The following is an 18,355-nucleotide window of genomic DNA, read 5'->3' on the forward strand; positions in this document are numbered from 1 at the left end:
AAATGTTTAAATACTTGATAGCATGACAAGTAAAACAAACAAACAAAAAAGCCTCATAAATGTAGCTTCTGATTTCTTCTGCTTTATTTGGACAAACGATCACTTTTATGTTTTTACTGTATGTCTTTACTGGAACAAAAGTCAAGTCCAGTTTAATTACTGGATGAGTATCACTAATGCTAATAATGATATCTAAGCAGTAGGGGTGCAACGATACACAAAATTCATGGTTCCATAACGGCTGTCTAAATGACTCGGGTAAAGTTTGTAGAATGCGTGCTTGTTGTTTTTGTCTGCTTCCACTTGTCTTTGCACTAGGATGATGTCGGTGTAAATGGGCAGTCATATTCATTTTGTTCCCACTAGTGCGGTCAGCGTTAATCTGAAATGACGTTAACGCCACAACACGGCAAATCTCAGTTAACGAGCTACCGCGGATCGCCCCGTGCGTGGGGCTGGACGCCGTCAACACGTTAACGAGCAAACTGCGCTAACGCAGTAGTTCCCACCAATGTAATTGAGCATTGGGTGGCACATCCGACATACTATTTTACTTTTGTCCATGACGCACTTACCTTCAGGGTCATACGTCACATGAAAACCAAAATAGTTCCAAAGGCCAGATCTGAATCAGGGTGCGGGAGGTTCAATTTGCCATGTTGCAAGGAGAGCTTAACTTCTGTCTTGCTAGCTTGCGCTGCGCTCAGTGGATCTGTGCTCAACAGTACAGCCTAGGCGGAGTAGTCGAACGCAGATCCACTGAGTGCTCAACACAGACAGCACCGTCAGAAGAAAAGTTGATCAAATAAATTAAAAATTTTGTATTGTTCGATACTTATGCGTACCGAACCGAAAGCACTGCATCGAACGGTTAAATATCAATACAAGTATCGTTGCACCCCTACTAAGCAGCATATAAAAACTTTTACTTGGAGGACTAATTGGCACCTGAAATGAGCTTCCTCTAGATGGTGGCGGATGGTCTCTCTTAGTGATAGAGTGAGGAGCAGGGCCATTGGGAGGGACTCATAGTTTATCACTATTATCACTAAATATCAAAATAAATCAGGTGAGGTTGTTCACCCCAGTGGTTGGATGTTTGTTGGGTCACTGGTATGAATAATATGTATCTGATAAATTCTCATATGTGCAAGTAAATGGGGTTTCTTCTTCACACACAAGAACTAGTCACAGTTGCAATGCTTTTTATATTATACATGCTTCTCTTAGGTAATATTATTAGAAAACACTACACATACATTTATTGCTATACAGATGACACCCAGCTTTATTTATTAATGAAGCCATATGATAAAAACCAACTAGTTAAAGTACAGGCATGTCTTAAAGACATAAAAACCTGGATTAACTGTAATTTTCTGCTTCTAAATTCAGACAAACCTCAGGTGATTGCACTCAGTCCTGAAAATCTCAGAAACATTGTGTCTAACCAGATACTCACTCTGGATGATGCTATCTTGGTCTCCAGTAACATTCTTATCACTGAAATTAGAAACACGCTGTCTCAGAGTGATGGTGAAAAGCCAGTTCATGCGTTTATTACTTCTAGCTTGTGAATTAGTATTATCAAGTTGCTCTAAACCCCCTAGTAAAAAAGATTTACTACAACCCAAAGATTGTAGTAAACCTTTGGGGTAAAGGTTTACTACAGAATGCTGTAGCAATTTGCTTTCTGTTAAATTCAGAATCAAATTTAAAATCCGCCTCCTCATATCTTTAAGACCTCACAGTTCCTTGTGAGAGCACTTCACTTTCAGATTGCAGGCTTACTTGTGGTTCCCAGAGTTCCTAGAATGCAAAGCAGGCCCCTCTTCTGTGGAACCAGTTCCCAGTTTGGATTTGAGGGACAGACACTCTCTCTACTTTTAAGATTAGTCTTAAAATTTGTCTTTTGGATAAAGCTTATGGTTAGGGCTGGATCACATGACCCTGAACCCTCCATTATGCTTCAGTAGGCAGTGGTAGGTAGTGGTTCTTTTTGGATCTGGATCTTTCTCTTTGCCTTTGACCTGTCACACTCTGCTGTTCGCAGCACATGACTATTACCTGATGAGCGTGTTTCTGCTGGAAGTAAGGGTCTTTACCTTTCAATATAAAGCGCCTTTAGTTAATTGTTGCTGTGAATTGGCACTATATTAAAAAAAACTCAATTACCATGAAAAACATTTTAGTTCAATTCAATAGAAATAGTGTAAGGGGTGTGTATGGATTGCTGGCACAATACTTCAGCATTTTTTCATTACTTAGGTTGATGCAGTTTTTCTGTCATCTTCCTTTCCTCAGATTACGACACAAAAACAGACGAATACGTCACCTAAACTGGGCTGAGCCTCATAACTAGAGAACACACTTCAAAGTCTGAACTCATCAGCAGATGAGCCATGATGGAGTTTATTCATGTTGCTGTCGCTGTTCTCAGCCTTCTCCCTCTTGGGCGCTCAGCTCCTGTGACAAGCTGTGAGAATCTAATCCAGCCTCGTGAAATCCACGGAAATCAAGTCATATTCTCATCACTTCTTTTAAAAAAAAAAATTCAATATGAAATGTTTGTTATCTTATATACCTAATACCATCTGTTTCAGCTGCTGGGCAAATGGATAATACTTGCAGAGAGCACAAGCATACCTGGATCCAAAATGCTGGTACAGATGCTTAGGGAAAATACCTGGGTAAACATCACCGCTGCCAATGAAGCCAATACATATAACACTTTCCTAATTTAAAAAAGGTAATGAACAGGATCATGTTTTGCCCGAACTGACACTGTTTTCAAATAATATTAATGTAAAAATCTCTCTAATTTTATCTTGTAAAAGGATGGGCATGTGCTTAACATTGAAAACCAACATAACTTTGGTTAACAACACTCTCACTCTGGGTGAGTATTACTGAGGGAGCAAACATTTGGATGATCGGATTTAGACTTTGTGCCGAGCGTTGCCACAACACTTTCAGTATATATCGATTGGTGTGTATTTGCACATGTCCACAGTGCACACTTACCGAATTTCTGCTGTCTTGCTGAATACTGGCTGCCCCGACTGCCTTGTTATCTATTCAAATAACACCATCGGAAGAACCACAGTCAGAGCTCTTCAGCTCCTGAGTAAAAGCAATGACACAGCTAAATACTGTAATGTCAAAGTACTTAAGTAATATTTGTTATGGTCCAACTTCATGCATTTAATTTATGAAAGCTGAAAGAGATGCTGGTGACTAATTTCCAAATTACAACAACATTAACAACATTAAAACAATGATTAACAGTTGTTTGGACAACCAAATAACAGTAAAAGGCAAAATTTTAAACTCACTGAGAAAAGAAAAAAAAAGTATCAAGATGTACATTGCTGTGAGAAAGTTGGGTTGGAATTGCTTTTTCCCCACAGGACCTGTGCCTGCCTTTTTCTCTTAACAAAGTAAAACCATAATTTAAAAACAGCATTTTGTATTTAATTATGTTTCTTTGATTAATATTCAGATGCGGTCGATGATCTGAAACGTTTAAATGTGACAAATGTAAAAAATCAGAAAGAAGCCAAATATTTTTTCACTGTACATAATTGTACTAAAATACCTTACAAAATATTGCTGATTACAAATGGATGCAGTAACGTTTGAAAATTGTCCCCAATGTAATTTTATTCTTGATAACTTAAATACTTCTGTGCCATCGTAGTGCCCTGACATGAGCCCCCAGTGCTAACACTTTTTCTGTCTCTCAGGTAGGAGAGTTAGGGTGTCTGCTGCTGAGCTGAAGGAGTTTACAAAGCAGACAGAGTGTCTGAACCTACAACCACCTGCTATCATGGACTTGGAAAAGGGTATCAACTATGGAACTCCAAAGAGTTCAAAATTAAATAAATAAATAGGTCATGATGAAATAAATAACTATGTGAATCAATAAGACACAGATATGTAATGTGAGAATGATATTGTGAAATAATGGAACACATTTTGAAAAAAATGCTCATTATTGTGAAATATATTACGTTCTGCTATATAAATTTACTTATTATTGTGAAATATTATTTCATGGTCTTTATTTTTCCCAATAACAGAGATTATTGCTGAGGCATTTTATTTATTTCCAGCCGTTTATATTCCAAAATGTTGGTTTTTTTTTTCAAAGTCAGTCTTTACTTCAAAATCCCATTTTTCCCAATGGTCTATTTATTTCATAATGCGACTTTTCAGCAGAATGACTTTGTCTGTCAATCAAGAGAGACAGGGCGGAGCCAGTTGTGTAATTGGTTGCTCCTTTACTCAGACATAAGTAATAGCACATGAAGTGTCAATTTAGGTTTAATGGTGCAATGCGTCTCCTATGCAGCTGGCGGCAGTATGCAGCTCAAAATAAAGTTAAGGCACCGACAAATGCAAAACACTGGGCGCGAATAACGTTACAGGTGTATCAATTCTTGTGAAGGACATGGCTTCAGGAGACAAGTCCATTTCTGAGTTACTCAGAGAACTTGCTAACCGCTTAGATTGTACGTCTTCACCTCAGTTTGAGAGAGTATTGCAGCAGTGTACTGGAGATGAAGCAGACCCTGGTCCAAGTTCTCATCACAACCGCACAGTGTTAACGTTAGCAAATGCTAACGCTATCACAGCTAGCTCCACTCCACGAAACGCTGTTCAGGGTAAGTAACGACAGGGCTGGACTGGGACAAAAAATCGGCCCGGGCATTTTGACTATAGACTGGCCCGCCATTATAGGAAAAATCATAAAGCCTTTGAATGAAAACAAATGCTGTTGTGACAGTGATGTACACAGTTTTGATGGTATATATTTATCAATCTATCAATCATTTGTTTTAAGATCCAGATAATTCTTCTTTAAAAGCTAGACATTTTAAATGAGAATAAGAAAGAAAAGTACTTCTTTGTGCCCCCCTTTCCCTGTTAATGCCCTACCTGGCCCCCTGGCAACACTTTGCTAGACCCGCCCCTGCACAGTTACCAGCTGTCTGCTACTTAGAAAAGCATCCTGGTTTTATTTGTCTCTCATAAACAGTTCATAACTTCCCTTTAACTCATTCATGTCACCTAAAAGGTAAACCTGTTTCTCCATCACCTGTTCAGCTCTGATGATTCAGTAAGGACATCTCCTGGTTTCATCTTCATGTTTCCCTCTCACCAGATAACCAAACCGATATCATGACCAGCAGCTTTTACAGCTGTGGCTCCAGCAAACATCAGCTGATACTAGAAAGTAATAAAGTAATAAATTCTAACAACAGCTGATCAAGCTTAAACGTGCTGCTGTTGTTTAGCGCTACATCCACTGGTTTCTTCTTTCTGGCGCAAAGTGGGTGATAAACAAACCAATCAGCTGATCACTGATCAGTTTCATGATTGAAGTAGAAACGGGAGAGGGAGGGGAGAGAATGAGAGAAGAAGAGGCAGCTGACAGCGTAAAGACGCAGAATAACTCCAGTTTTTCATTCTAGCTGAAGTCCGGGACAAACTGCATTCCTTTTCACCTCAATACAAAACGCGTAATTTTCTCTGAATACGGAATTATTCCGTTTTTTACGGGATGGTTGGCAACTCTAATAATTAACCTTATGAACAAAATAAAGTTCAACATCAGTAACATCATAGCACCCACCCAGCTGTATAGAAACTCTGTCATGCCAGCTAGTACGCAGTACGGAAAAGTCAGCATAACGGAAATAAACTCCACCTAAACTTGGTTTATATCTGACCCAGATAGACTGCAGGTCATAACTTCTTACCTGAAGTTCAGTTCACCTGACACTCGGACTGGCGGCCACTTTGGGTCTCTCCTCTTGCCTCCCCTTTCTCTCATCCACCTGCTGGCCCCCACCGCTTGCTAATGTTACTGAATCTGTGGAAGCTCCGCGATAGCCACCACACGAAGTAACGAATAACGAGCCTAACTAAATCCCAGTAACGATTAACGCGTTCCTGATTTCGGCATAATAACTAGTTACTGTTCTCGTTACCACAATAATAACATAGTTACTGTAACGCGTTACTTAATAACGCGTTAGCCCCAACGCTGGTTATTCACCTCCTATCAAGTTCACAGTTGATAAATGTACTAAATGTGCTAGCAATTATCTTATGTCTCATGAATCTCACACCCTGTAAGTACACAATGAATGTCAACAGTCAAAAACAGGAATTAGCATTTTTCAAAATCATATACCACCAAGGCCCAGACATCAACCAAGCTATTCAGCCTTGTGGTGCATCTCCTCCCGGTGTGTAAATCACACATATCCCTGCAGAGTGATTGAGTTCTGCAGTGCTCCATAAGTGCCTCTTCCAGATGTTTCCTTGTCTAAATGTATGTAGAAATGAGCATTCAAACACACCAGTTGGTTTTGTTGTTTATCCATATGGCTTTCGGCTATCTTCAAAGCTTTGGGCCTGATCAGCAGCCCCCAAATCTTCTCACTACAAGCATTCTTCCTGTTTGGGGAACAAAGCCACTTGGCAGATCATCTGCATTTACAACTCCTGTAATTTCATCTCTGCAGAAAATCTTTTTTGAGAAGGAAATTGGAGTTATTCCAGTTATTTTGTTTTATGGCTGTTATGCTCTTCTCCCTCCTGTTGAGTCATGGCTGGACCATGGCTCAAAATTTCAGCCAGCTTGAAGAAGTATTCATGATGCAAATGAAACACAGGAAAGACCCTCTTCAGAGTGCCAAAGTACGCATGTCACAGTGACGCAACATTAGGTGGTCCTTCATCCTTTGGAAACTACTGTCAGTCATTCCCAGTCTCCTGGTGTCTGTGCTGTTCACAGAACCAATATTCCATCGCTGAAATCCCTCTATGCGCTGTCGATTGGAGCTTAGCACGCTCCCTTCATCCTTCAGTTTCCCGTTCCAACGCTGCTGAAGATTTAGGGCAGAGCAAGTCTTACACCCTACTTGTCTTCCTCAATGTCCAATGTCTTTCTTTTGGATTTCACTGTTAAATCCAGAATTGAATTCAAAATCCTGCTCCTCACATACAAGGTCGTAAATAATCAGGCCCCATCTTATCTTAATGACCTTGTAGTACCATATCACCCTATTAGAGCACTTCGCTCTCGCTCTGCAGGCCTACTTGTTGTTCCTAGAGTATCTAAAAGTAGAATGGGAGGGAGAGCCTTCAGTTTTCAGGCCCCTCTTCTGTGGAACCAGCTTCCAGTTTGGATTCGGGAGACAGACACTATCTTTACTTTTAAGATTAGGCTTAAAACTTTCCTTTTTGCTAAAGCATATAGTTAGGGCTGGACCAGGTGACCCTGAATCCTCCCTTAGTTATGCTGCAATAGATGTAAGCTGCCGGGGGATTCCCATGATGCATTGAGTTTTTCCTTTCCAGTCACTTTTCTCGCTCACTATGTATTAACAGACCTCTCTGTATTGAATCATATCTGTTATTAACCTCTGTCTCTCTTCCACAGCATGTCTTTTATCCTGTCTTCCTTCTCTCACCCCAACCGGTCGCAGCAGATGGCCGCCCCTCCCTGAGCCTGGTTCTGCCGGAGGTTTCTTCCTGTTAAAAGGGAGTTTTTCCTTCCCACTGTCGCCAAAGTGCTTGCTCATAGGGGGTCATATGATTGTTGGGTTTTTCTCTGTATCTATGAAGCGCCTTGAGGCGACTTTTGTTGTGATTTGGCGCTATATAAATAAAATTGAATTGAATTGAATTGAACTGTTGTCCACAATCCAGTCTTGATCAAGTGGCACAGCCCTCTGTGGGTTGTCAGCTGTGCTGGAGGTGATCTCTGCTCCTCACTGGTCCTCTTGAAGCCTCTCTCCTGGCCTCAGCTTCCATCTTGTGGACGATCTCCTCAGTCACTTCACCTCACGACACTTGCAATTTCAAACATGACAGCTCTCCAGAAAACCCTCTTTTGGCACATGGTCCTTGCCATATGTCAACTCAACTCAATGAGACATGCACGAGAGAGAAATAAACGAGAAAGTTGCACATTCTCTCTTAAACATTCCCCAGGGCTTGTCCCTTAGAGTAGCTCTATTCCAAACCTGTAACCCTGCGTTAAAGAAAAAACATTAGCCAGCGGTTAAATGTTAAGCTTGTTTAACTCCCAGCTCCACCTGGAGCCTGTATCCTAGAAGACAAATCCTGTAAGTTGAAACAAACTTCACATTTGCAAACAACTGTGTCATAAGAGTAATAAAGTATTCAGCACCACAGAGACAAATGCAGTTTTCTCCAAATCATTAAACCACTACTATTACCATAATTCGCCTCAAATCATGGATCCTCCCATGTGTTCATTCCACATTGGAATCAGTGACTTTCCTTAAGTTTGTCACTCCACTTATTTTATGTCTATGAGCTCAATAGTGGTCAAATAATGAGCCCAACTTTAAACCATTCTGTAATCACTGCATCTCTTGCTTTTCTTCTGTCACTTGTCTGTCTGTGCTGAATCCTTTACAAGCACTCTTAGAGAGAAAACAAATGTTAGCAGTAGCATCTTGGAGGTCAGGCCTAGGTCAACAGACTCCAGAGGTGCTGTAAAAGGTCATAAAGTTAACACTCTGCTGTAAAAGAAGCAATACTGGTTTTAACACAGTATGTGTCTCACACTGTATGCTCATTTTCCCACTGTAATATTCACCATTTTCCCAATAACACAGCGTAATAGCCTAATCAACATATAGCCTGTAAACACAGTTTCCTGCACGCATAAACCCAGAAAAATTACAGCTAAAAGGTTAAATTTGCAGGGCCCACACACTCATGTGTAAAGTCTCTCCCTCTGGCCTCTGTCATCCTCCTGTTCCTGCAACAAAAGACATACATCCATACATCCATCCACCCCTTTGTCCAAACTAAGGTGGAGGTGCAACCTTACATGTTGATGTCAAGTCAATCAAGTCAGTCAACTTTTGTCAACGTTTACCAGTCGAGTCGCGGGCCACGTAATGACTGAAAACAGTGGTGAGATCTTTAACCAGGTCTTCCCATTAACACCTGGCCTGTCCAGATGTTCAGTCAATGAGCTTGTCAATAGCTTCAATGCTAAAATGTTAAATATTATGGACACTATTGCTCCCATTAAGGTTCTCTGGAAGGAAGAAGTCTCCATGGAGAAACTCCACACTGATGAAAAAAGAAAAAAGAGAGACCTGAGGAGGTCCTACTTCTCTGACATCATCACCAGAAACAGTCATAATGCTCGGGTCTTATTTGCTACAGTTGACAGGCTAACAAACCCTCCTGTGCCAGTCGCAGCTGAACTTCATTCAACCATGGCCTGCAATGACTTTACCAAATTCTTCACAGACAAAATCCAAAAGATTAGACAAGCAATTGGTACATCAACAGCATATTCAGAATATGTATGTCCACTGAAAAACTGTTTAAACACCATGAAACAGTTTCACCCTATTAACAGCAAAGACCTGGAGGACATCTTAGGTCAACTGAACTCCTCCTCTTGCTGTTTAGATGTCCTGCCAACAAGTTTTTTCAAAAAGGTCTCAAAAACTTTGGAGTCACCCTGTTACAGATCGTCACCTTTTCCTTAATGTCAGGTGTGTTTCCAGAACCTCTAAAAACTGCTGTAATTAAACCTATACTGAAAAAGGACAATCTTGACAAGACACAAATGAACAACTACAGGCCGATCTCAAATCTTCCATTTTTAAGCAAGATCATTGGAAAAGCAGTTTCTCAACAGCTCAATTACTTCTTAACACAGAATAACTGTTATTATGCCTTCCAGTCAGGTTTTAGACAGAACCACAGCACTGAAACTGCTCTGACCAAAGTGTTTAATGACATATGTCTGAATACAGACAGTGGAAAAATGTCAGTCTTAGTTTTACTGGATCTCAGTGCAGCATTTGATACAGTTGACCAAAACATATTACTCAAACGACTAGAAAACTGGGCAGGTCTCCCAGGAACTGTACTAAACTGGTTCAAAACATACTTAGAAAACAGGAAATACTTTGAATCAATAGGTAACTTCACATCTGAGCAGACAAGTATCACATGTGGAGTTCCCCAAGATTCCATCTTGGGACCCCTTCTTTTTTAACACTTACATGCTTCCACTGGCACAGATTATAAAGAACAACAAAATAAACTATCATAGCTATGCAGATGACACACATATATACATTACAATGTCACCAGGAGACCGAGGCCCTGTACATGCTCTTGGTAAATGCATTGAGAAAATTAATGACTGGTTGTGCCACAATTTTCTCCAGCTAAACAAAAATAAAACTGAAGTAAGAAGTAATAGTCTTTGGCGCCAAAGAAAAATGATTACAGGTCACCAGAGAACTTCAATCTAAACACCTAAAAACCACAAACCAGGCAAAAAATTTGGGTGTAGTAAAAGTGGACCACATCAGTCCAGCTCTGAGGTCTTTACACAGGCTGCCTGTCCGTGAGAGGATAGACTTTAAAGTTCTGATGCTGGTCTATAAAGCTCTGAATGGTATTGGACCAAAATACATCAGTGACCTCCTGACCCAGTATGAACCTTCCAGATCCCTCAGGTCACCTGGATCACTCATTCAAGACCCCTCATCAGCATTCTGTTTTCCCCCCAGCTATAATGCAATCATCTTTTCCCCAAACAATACTCATCCACTAGTCTATGTATCACTTTTCATCTTACTAAGTGAACTGGACAAGATGATAAACAGAAACACATGCTTAAGATGCTGTCTGGTCTTCATGAGTTTCATTCTATGTGTATATATGTGTTAGTAGGGTTAATGCATTTTCTGTTTGTGTGATTTTATGTACCTCTCTCATTTTGTGGTCCAGACTCCTTCTCAGTTTACCCACTTAAAGCAGTCAGTTTCCCTTTTCCCAGGTTTGCTAACCCAAATTTGATTTCCCACTCTAAACAACAGCATTCCTCTGTGTCCTCACCTGCTCTCCCCTCCCACTTCAACAGTCCAATGGTAGTTCTTCTTTTCAGCTTTGTCCTGTGTATTCTCCCACTGTCTCTTTCATTACCACTGAATTACAAACGTGGCAAATGTCAACTCAGACAGTCTTTTCACAGGTCCTCTTCACACACAGTGAAGTTGCAGCTTGCTGGAAACGCACTCGATCCAGTCAAAGTGATGGTTTTTCTCTCTCTGATGCCGTTTGCACATACTGCTGCTTGCTGGGTCTCTCTGCTCAGGACTCTGCTGTTGTGTCTTGGACTGCCATGTTGTTGCTCTTTGCAACTGCATTTCTTGTCTTCAGGGAGCTTGCTTTCTCAGATATTATTCTCAGCTTATTTTCATCAACAACACAAATTTTATTTCTTTTGCGTCCACTAGGGTAGCTGGTGACCTGCAGAGTCACCCTCTTCCCAACTGGAGACTGCTTCATACACTTTCACACTCCTCTGGAGCGCACACACACACAGTGACGTCAGGCACATTCACACTCACTTTTTCATCTGCTTTGTGCACATTTCACTTCTTTTCTTCCTTCAATGATCTGCATACTACGTGCTGCCCGTTGAATACTTTGCAATATATTTAATCGCCTTTCAAGGCAGTCTTACACAGTTTATTCCCCATTACAAGACAACAATCAGCGCCACAGACCACGTCTGGTCCGTACTCACTCGTGCTCATTCAGGGCTTTCCTCAGGCGTCCTGGCTTCTAGCAAACTTCAGTGTGTCGTCTCCCCCTCCTCGGTGGAAAGCCATTTGTTGGACTCCGGCTCGAATGACCAAATAATGTTGGGTCTGCGCTTCAGCAGGCCCACTAATTCAGACTTATTCCTTGGTGTTCCTCCACCTCCAAAGAAATGTAAGAAGGAGTCCGAACCACAATTACTTTGCAATTACTTTGGTGGAGTAACACCAAAGTAATTGCTTACGGAGCTTGCTTCTTCTTAACAAATGACTGTCCTCCTCCAGAACATCTTATGTATGCAAACGCACGTTGCAACTACTTATCTGGTGCGCGTCTTTTATTTTCACAGCGAATGCGCACCTGCGGACCACTTATGTGCACCCCTGCTTATAAACACATTTGCATGAAACTAGCCCACTGAATGAGCAATGGGCTGTGAGGTCAGTTCCTTTATTTATAAAAACATAAAAACATGTCCAGATGAACAGAATCAACGTTTTGGGATTTACTTACTTGGATGATTGAGCATTCATCAAGACATTTCTTGGCACTGATTTGAGGACACTATTAGGCTGAAAGACAGTCTTTCCATTCCATTTAACTTTTTATTGTATTACTTTCAATAAAGCGTTCTTTTTATCATTGAATCCATCTCTCTTGCCAGGATGTGTTTTCAAACCCAGGTAGCTTTTAATTTAATTTGTTACATTTTCAATCTTTTTATGTCCTAGGGGTGAAATTCCCTTAGGTGGCATTGCCGCAACACATTTACATAACCCCCCTGACTGTACTGCCACAGAGTAAATATTTCTGTTATGTTCTTTTAAGTACAATTACAACACATAAGTAAACAATTGAGCAATACGTCACCTAAACTGGGCTGAGTCTCGTATGTCTAGAACACACTTCAAAGTCTGAAGCCACACTATCAGCAGATGAGCCATGATGGAGTTTGTTCACGTTGCTGTAACTGTGCTCGGTCTTCTGTCTCTTGGACACTCAGCTCCTGTGACAAGCTGTGAGAATCTAATCCAGCCTCGTGAAATCCATGGAAATCAGGTCAGACTCTCTCTTATCTCACCTTTCACTTATCACTTTCCGCTGAGTAAAATAAGTTTTGAACACGTCACCAAATTTATATGAAATTTACACCAGATGTGGGTAACCACCCATCCAGTCCACACATACAAAGAAGTAAAACCAGCAATGTCCATAAATTAAGCTATGTGTAATAATAAGATTACACAAGGAAAACTATTGAACACATGAAGAAAGGAAGTTGCAAAAAGGCATGGAACGTCATGACACCAGCTGAAATCTATCAGCAATTACAAAACAATCCTGCCCCCTAGTGCAAATTAATATCAGTTGGTTCTATTCTAACTAATGGCCTATAAAAAGAGGTCTCATTACCAAGGTGTCACACAAACTCCTACTGTAACCTTGCAGGTGGAGATGGAGAAAATGACACTAGGGCTGAGGAGGGAACAGCTTAGATTGACTTATTGGGCAAACTTACAGGGTCAGGGGAAGGATCACCCTACACTAGAAGTACTTAAACCTTGCTGGGAGAAAGGCAGGAGGAAATTAAAGAGTTTTGGATGGGTGGTGGGGGAAGAGCTAGAGAACTTAAATTAGATCAGTTAGACATATGCCAGCGAGTGCCGTGGCCTGCAATCCCTCCACGGATACTTCCTGAAGCAACTGTAGATTTTGCTTTATTGCACCAGAAGAGTCAGGATAGGGCAGGCGGTCTACACTCAAATTCAGTTCAGGGTTACACTGAACAGTATTGTGGGTATGTGCAAGTATATACAGATGCTTCAAAGAATCCAGCTAAGTCATGTGGGGGTAGCAGTAGTAATTCCGGACTTTATGGTAGAAATTAGGAAGAGGATTAATGATGGATTGTCTGTGTTTACAGGAGAAATGATAGCAATTCTATTAGCGGTTCAATGGGTGGAAGAGTTGAGGCCGTTGAAAGCAATTATTTGTTCAGATTCAAGCGCAGCCTTGGTCAGTCTACAGAAAGGTCATTCGGAAGGTAGATCAGATATTTTAATAGAGATTCAGCAAACTCTTTTCAGAATACATATGATGGGTCTGTCAGTAGTGTTTGTATTGGTCCCAGCTCACTATGGGGTAAGGGGGAATGAAGCAGAGGATAGGTTAGCAAAAGAAGCCACTAATCATAGGATAGTTGATCTGGCAGTGAGTTTTGGTCAGCTGGAAGTTAAGAGTATTATTAAGCTAGAAATGAGGGGTAGATGGCAGAAACAGTGGGAAGAAGAAAGGTGGGGAAGGTGGTTATATAAAATTCAAAGGTGGGTGGGAGTAAGGAGAGCCACAGGAAGGAGTAGGCGAGAGGAGGTGGTGGTGTCAAGACTGAGATTTGGACATACAGGATTGAATTCTATACTATTCTTGATAGGGAAACATAATTCAGGGAAATGTGATTGTTGTGGAGAGGAGGAAACTTTGGAGCATGTTATTTTGCAGTGTCGGAAGTACAAGGTTGAGAGGACACAACTGGTTCGAAGTCTCAGTAACATTAACATGAAATTGGATCTTATTAAGTTATCACAACAGGAGTCGGGGAATAAAAGTTATCAGGCTTTGTTTCAGTTTTTGAGTGAAGGAAGATTGTTTGGAAGGATATGAAGTAGGTTGTTTTTAATAAAATATTTTTTTAATTTAATTTTATTTATTTATTTTAATCCTGTCCACACTCCATACCAGTGGTGGCAGAAATGCACCATGCAGTTGTTTGCCAACTGCCAATAATACTTACAAGAAGAAGAAGAAGAAGAAGGTGTCACAAAGAAACATATCATGACCTTCATAATCTTATTGTTGCAAAACAAATTGATGGCATTGGTTACAGAAGAATTTCTAAATTACTGAAGGTTCCAGTGAGCACTGTTGGGGCAGGAGAGAACATAATTTCACCATAAAGTGTCCAGAACCAGCTGCTCCCCGCCAGTTTTCAGACAGGGGAGTGAAAAGAATTATCTGAAGAGTTGTCCAAGAGCCAAGGAGCACTTGCGAAGAGCTACAAAAAGACTTGAAATCCTTTCAACTGCCATGGCCTGTACGCACGCTCACCATGCAAGACTCCATTGCTGAAGAAAAAAACATGCTAAAGCACATTTAAGGTTTGCTGAACAACATTTAGACACACCTGTGAAATACTGGGAAAAATATACTCTGGTTAGTTGAGACCGAAACTGAACTGATGCCTTAATACACGCCATGTCTGGAGGTCAAAAGGCCTCACCCCAAAAACATTACACCAAAAGTGAAGTTTGGAGTTGTATGGGGCTGTTTTTCATCATGTGGCACTGGAATGTTTCATATAAATGGAGGAAGATGAATGGAAAAATGTTCTGCTGCCATCTACCAGGATGTTGAAGATGAAACGCTGACGGACCTTTCAGCAAGACGATGATCCAAACACAGAATTTGAAGACTGTTTGTGTAGAAGAATGAACCAAAATCACACCTGATCAATGCCTGCGGCTAGGAGGGTTCTTGAAGTTGTCATTACCAACAAAAGCTTTTACATGAAGTATTAAATACAATTTCAGTAAACGTGTTCAATACTTTTTTCTTCTTTCATTTCTCATTATGGTAAATGGCCTGTGTTTATATAGTGCTTTACTAGTCCGTAAGGACCCCAAAGCACTTTACATATCCAGTCATCCACCCATTCACACACTGGTGATGGCAAGCTACATTGCAGCCACAGCCACCCTGGGGCGCACTGACAGAGGCGAGGCTGCCGGACACTGGCGCCACCGGGCCCTCTGACCACGACCAGTAGGCAACAGGTGAAGTGTCTTGCCCAAGGACACAACGACCGAGACCGTCCAAGCCGGGGCTCAAACCGGCAACTTTCCGATTATAAGGCGAACTCCCAACTCTTGAGCCACGATCGCCCCATCTATGGTTTGATTTCTTTGCATGTGTGGACTGGCTGGATTGTTACCAACATCTGGATAGAATTTTACGTCAATAGCACCTTTAGAAATGTATGTACTGAGAAATTTGGTGATGTTTTCAATACTTATTTTACCCCCTGTATATTATACACCATCTGTTTCAGCTGGTGGGAAAATGGACACAAATAGCAGAGAGCACAGGCATACCTGGATCCAAAATGCTGACGAAGATGCTTGTGGATACCGCCTGGATGAACATCACTGCTGCCAATGAGGCTAATACGTTCAATAATCTTCAAATTCAAAAAATGTAATAAAAATGATAAAGCCTTGCCTGAACTGATACTGTTTTCAAATAATCCGAATTTAGAAATCTCTTTAATTTTATCTTCTAAAAGGATGGGCATGTGCTTCACATTGAAAACCAACATGACTTTGGTTAACAACACTCTCAATATGGGTGAGTATTAACATTTGGATGACCAGATTTAGACTTTGTGCCTAGCATTGCCACAACACTTTCATTATATCGATTGGTGTGTATTTGCACACTGCACCCTTACTAATGCTAAAAGGATATGAAGTGTGGCCATCATCTGTCATCTGTCCACAGTGCACAATTACCAATATTCTGCTGTCCTGCTGAATACTGGCTGCCCTGACTGCCTTGTTATCTACTCAAATAACACCATTGGAAGAACCGCAGTCAAAGCTCTCCAGCTCCTGAGTAAGAACAATAACACACCTAAATAATGTAATGTCAAAGTACTTAAGTATTTTTCATGGTCCAGCTTCATGCATTTAATTTATCATAGCTGAAAGAAATGCTGGTGACTAATTTCCAAGTTAAAACAGTGATTAATCATTGAACAGTGGTTTCCCCTGCATTAATGAATCAAATCCAAACACTGCCCTTTGAAATACCAGTTACAAATAATAGTTGCCCATTAAAGGCATTTTTTCAGAAAACAAATTTAAAAAGAATAAAGCATCAAGAATAAAGTGCAGTGATGTGAATGTATTTGCCCCCTTCCTGGTTTCTCTCTATTTTGTGTACTAGTCACACTTACATGTTTCAGATTGTCAAATAAATTTGTATATGTGACAAAGATAACCCAAGCAAATACAAAACACAGTTCTTAAAGAAATATTTCATTTACTGTGTGAAACTGTAATTGTCTCTAAATCTAACAACTGGTTAGCAAGAACTGATATCAAGCATTTGCAGTGATTGGCAATGAGTCTTTTCTTCTCACTCTACTATGTAGAATCCCTTCAATTCAGCTGCACTGGATTGGATTTTCAAGCATGAACGGATTTTAAAGGCCATTCAGACGTGGCCTTGCTCATGTGCTCATGGCCAAAAATTCTCCTTCAATATCATGGTTGCTTCAATTACAGCAAGTGGTTCAGGTCCTGAAGTAGCAATAGCAGTTGTTTCTTTGTGTTTTAATTTTTTTATTTACTTGGTGTCACTGTGTAGGCCCCGTGCTAACACTGTTTCTGTCTCTCAGGTAGGAGAGTTAAAGTGTCTGCTGCTGAGCTGGAAGAGTTTACAAAGCAGGCAGAGTGTCTGAACCTAGAATCCCCTGCTATCTTGGATTCAGAAAAGGGTATGAACCTTTATATAATATGAAAGCTTAGAAACTGCAGTTGAACTGAATATTACTTCTTCAGTCTAATATTATCTGTATACAGTGGCTTGCAAAACCATTTGGCCCCCTTGAACTTTTCCACATTTTGTCACATTACAGCCACAAACATGAAACAATTTTATTGGAATTCCACGTGAAAGACCAACACAAAGTGGTGTACACGTGAGAAGTGGAACGAAAATCATACATGATTCCAAACATTTTTTACAAATAAATAACTGCAAAGTGGGGTGTGCGTAATTATTCAGCCCCCTGAGTCAATACTTTGTGGAACCACCTTTTGCTCCAATTACAGCTGCCAGTCTTTTAGGGTATGTCTCTACCAGCTTTGCACATCTAGAGACTGAAATCCACTTTTCAGTTATTTATTTGTAAAAAATGTTTGGAATCATGTATGATTTTCGTTTCACTTCTCACATGTACACCACTTTGTATTGGTCTTTCATGTGGAATTCCAGTAAAACTGATTCATGTTTGTGGCTGTAATGTGACAAAATGTGGGAAAGTTCAAGGGGGCCGAATACTTTTGCAAGCCACTGTACTCTTTATATTTTTGTAACCGCCATGTTTGATAAGTTCATAGATTAATCAAATTTATTCTTTCTCACTTGAATGAACTTTATTTACAAATGTCTTCTTGCAGGGTTTTGCCCAGATCCAGCGCTCGCCCCAGGAACAAAGACTATTGATCTGTCCTTGAGCAACATAATGCCTGATGATCTCAACCTATCGGAGAAGCTTTTCACTGACAGTGGAATGAAGACCATTTTGGACATGGTCCAAACTAGCGTGGATCTATTAAAGGAAGACTGACGTGGTCATAAATGTCACTAAGTGTTGATGAAGAAGCCATGTCTGTCAAGAGCATTACCACTAAAATTAAACATGCTAAAAAAATATGAGTGGCCGTCATCTGTCATCTTTCTTCCAAGCAATTTAGATTTAGCTTCACTGAACTGTCACAATAAATGAAAATATTCATTTGCTTTCTGAATAAATGGCCCCAAAACATTTCTACTTTCTCTATTTTAAGGACATTATAGTGCATGAGTAAATACCGATCAGGCTCCATAGTGCCAGGCAGCGAGCATGGCCTGCTAGAGGAGATTGGGCCCTCAGGCCACCCTC

The 18,355-nt window shown here is 40.6% G+C and overlaps 1 protein-coding gene across 1 annotated transcript; it reads left to right on the top strand.

Moving 5' to 3' along the window:
• Nucleotides 1–12,531: 12,531 nt before the first annotated feature.
• LOC148102530 (uncharacterized) lies at nt 12,532–18,126 on the top strand. The gene is made up of 6 exons (XM_087841810.1): nt 12,532–12,690; nt 15,737–15,882; nt 15,971–16,032; nt 16,186–16,299; nt 17,087–17,185; nt 17,871–18,126. The coding sequence occupies exons 1-6, from the start codon at nt 12,574–12,576 to the stop codon at nt 18,038–18,040; spliced, it is 708 nt and encodes a 235-aa protein (XP_087697936.1). The 5' UTR covers nt 12,532–12,573; the 3' UTR covers nt 18,041–18,126.
• The last annotated feature ends 229 nt before the right edge of the window (nt 18,127–18,355 follow it).

This window comes from Neolamprologus brichardi, chromosome 6, assembly GCF_056152115.1.
Source record: "Neolamprologus brichardi isolate AB-2024 chromosome 6, ASM5615211v1, whole genome shotgun sequence".
Lineage (NCBI taxonomy): Eukaryota > Metazoa > Chordata > Actinopteri > Cichliformes > Cichlidae > Neolamprologus > Neolamprologus brichardi.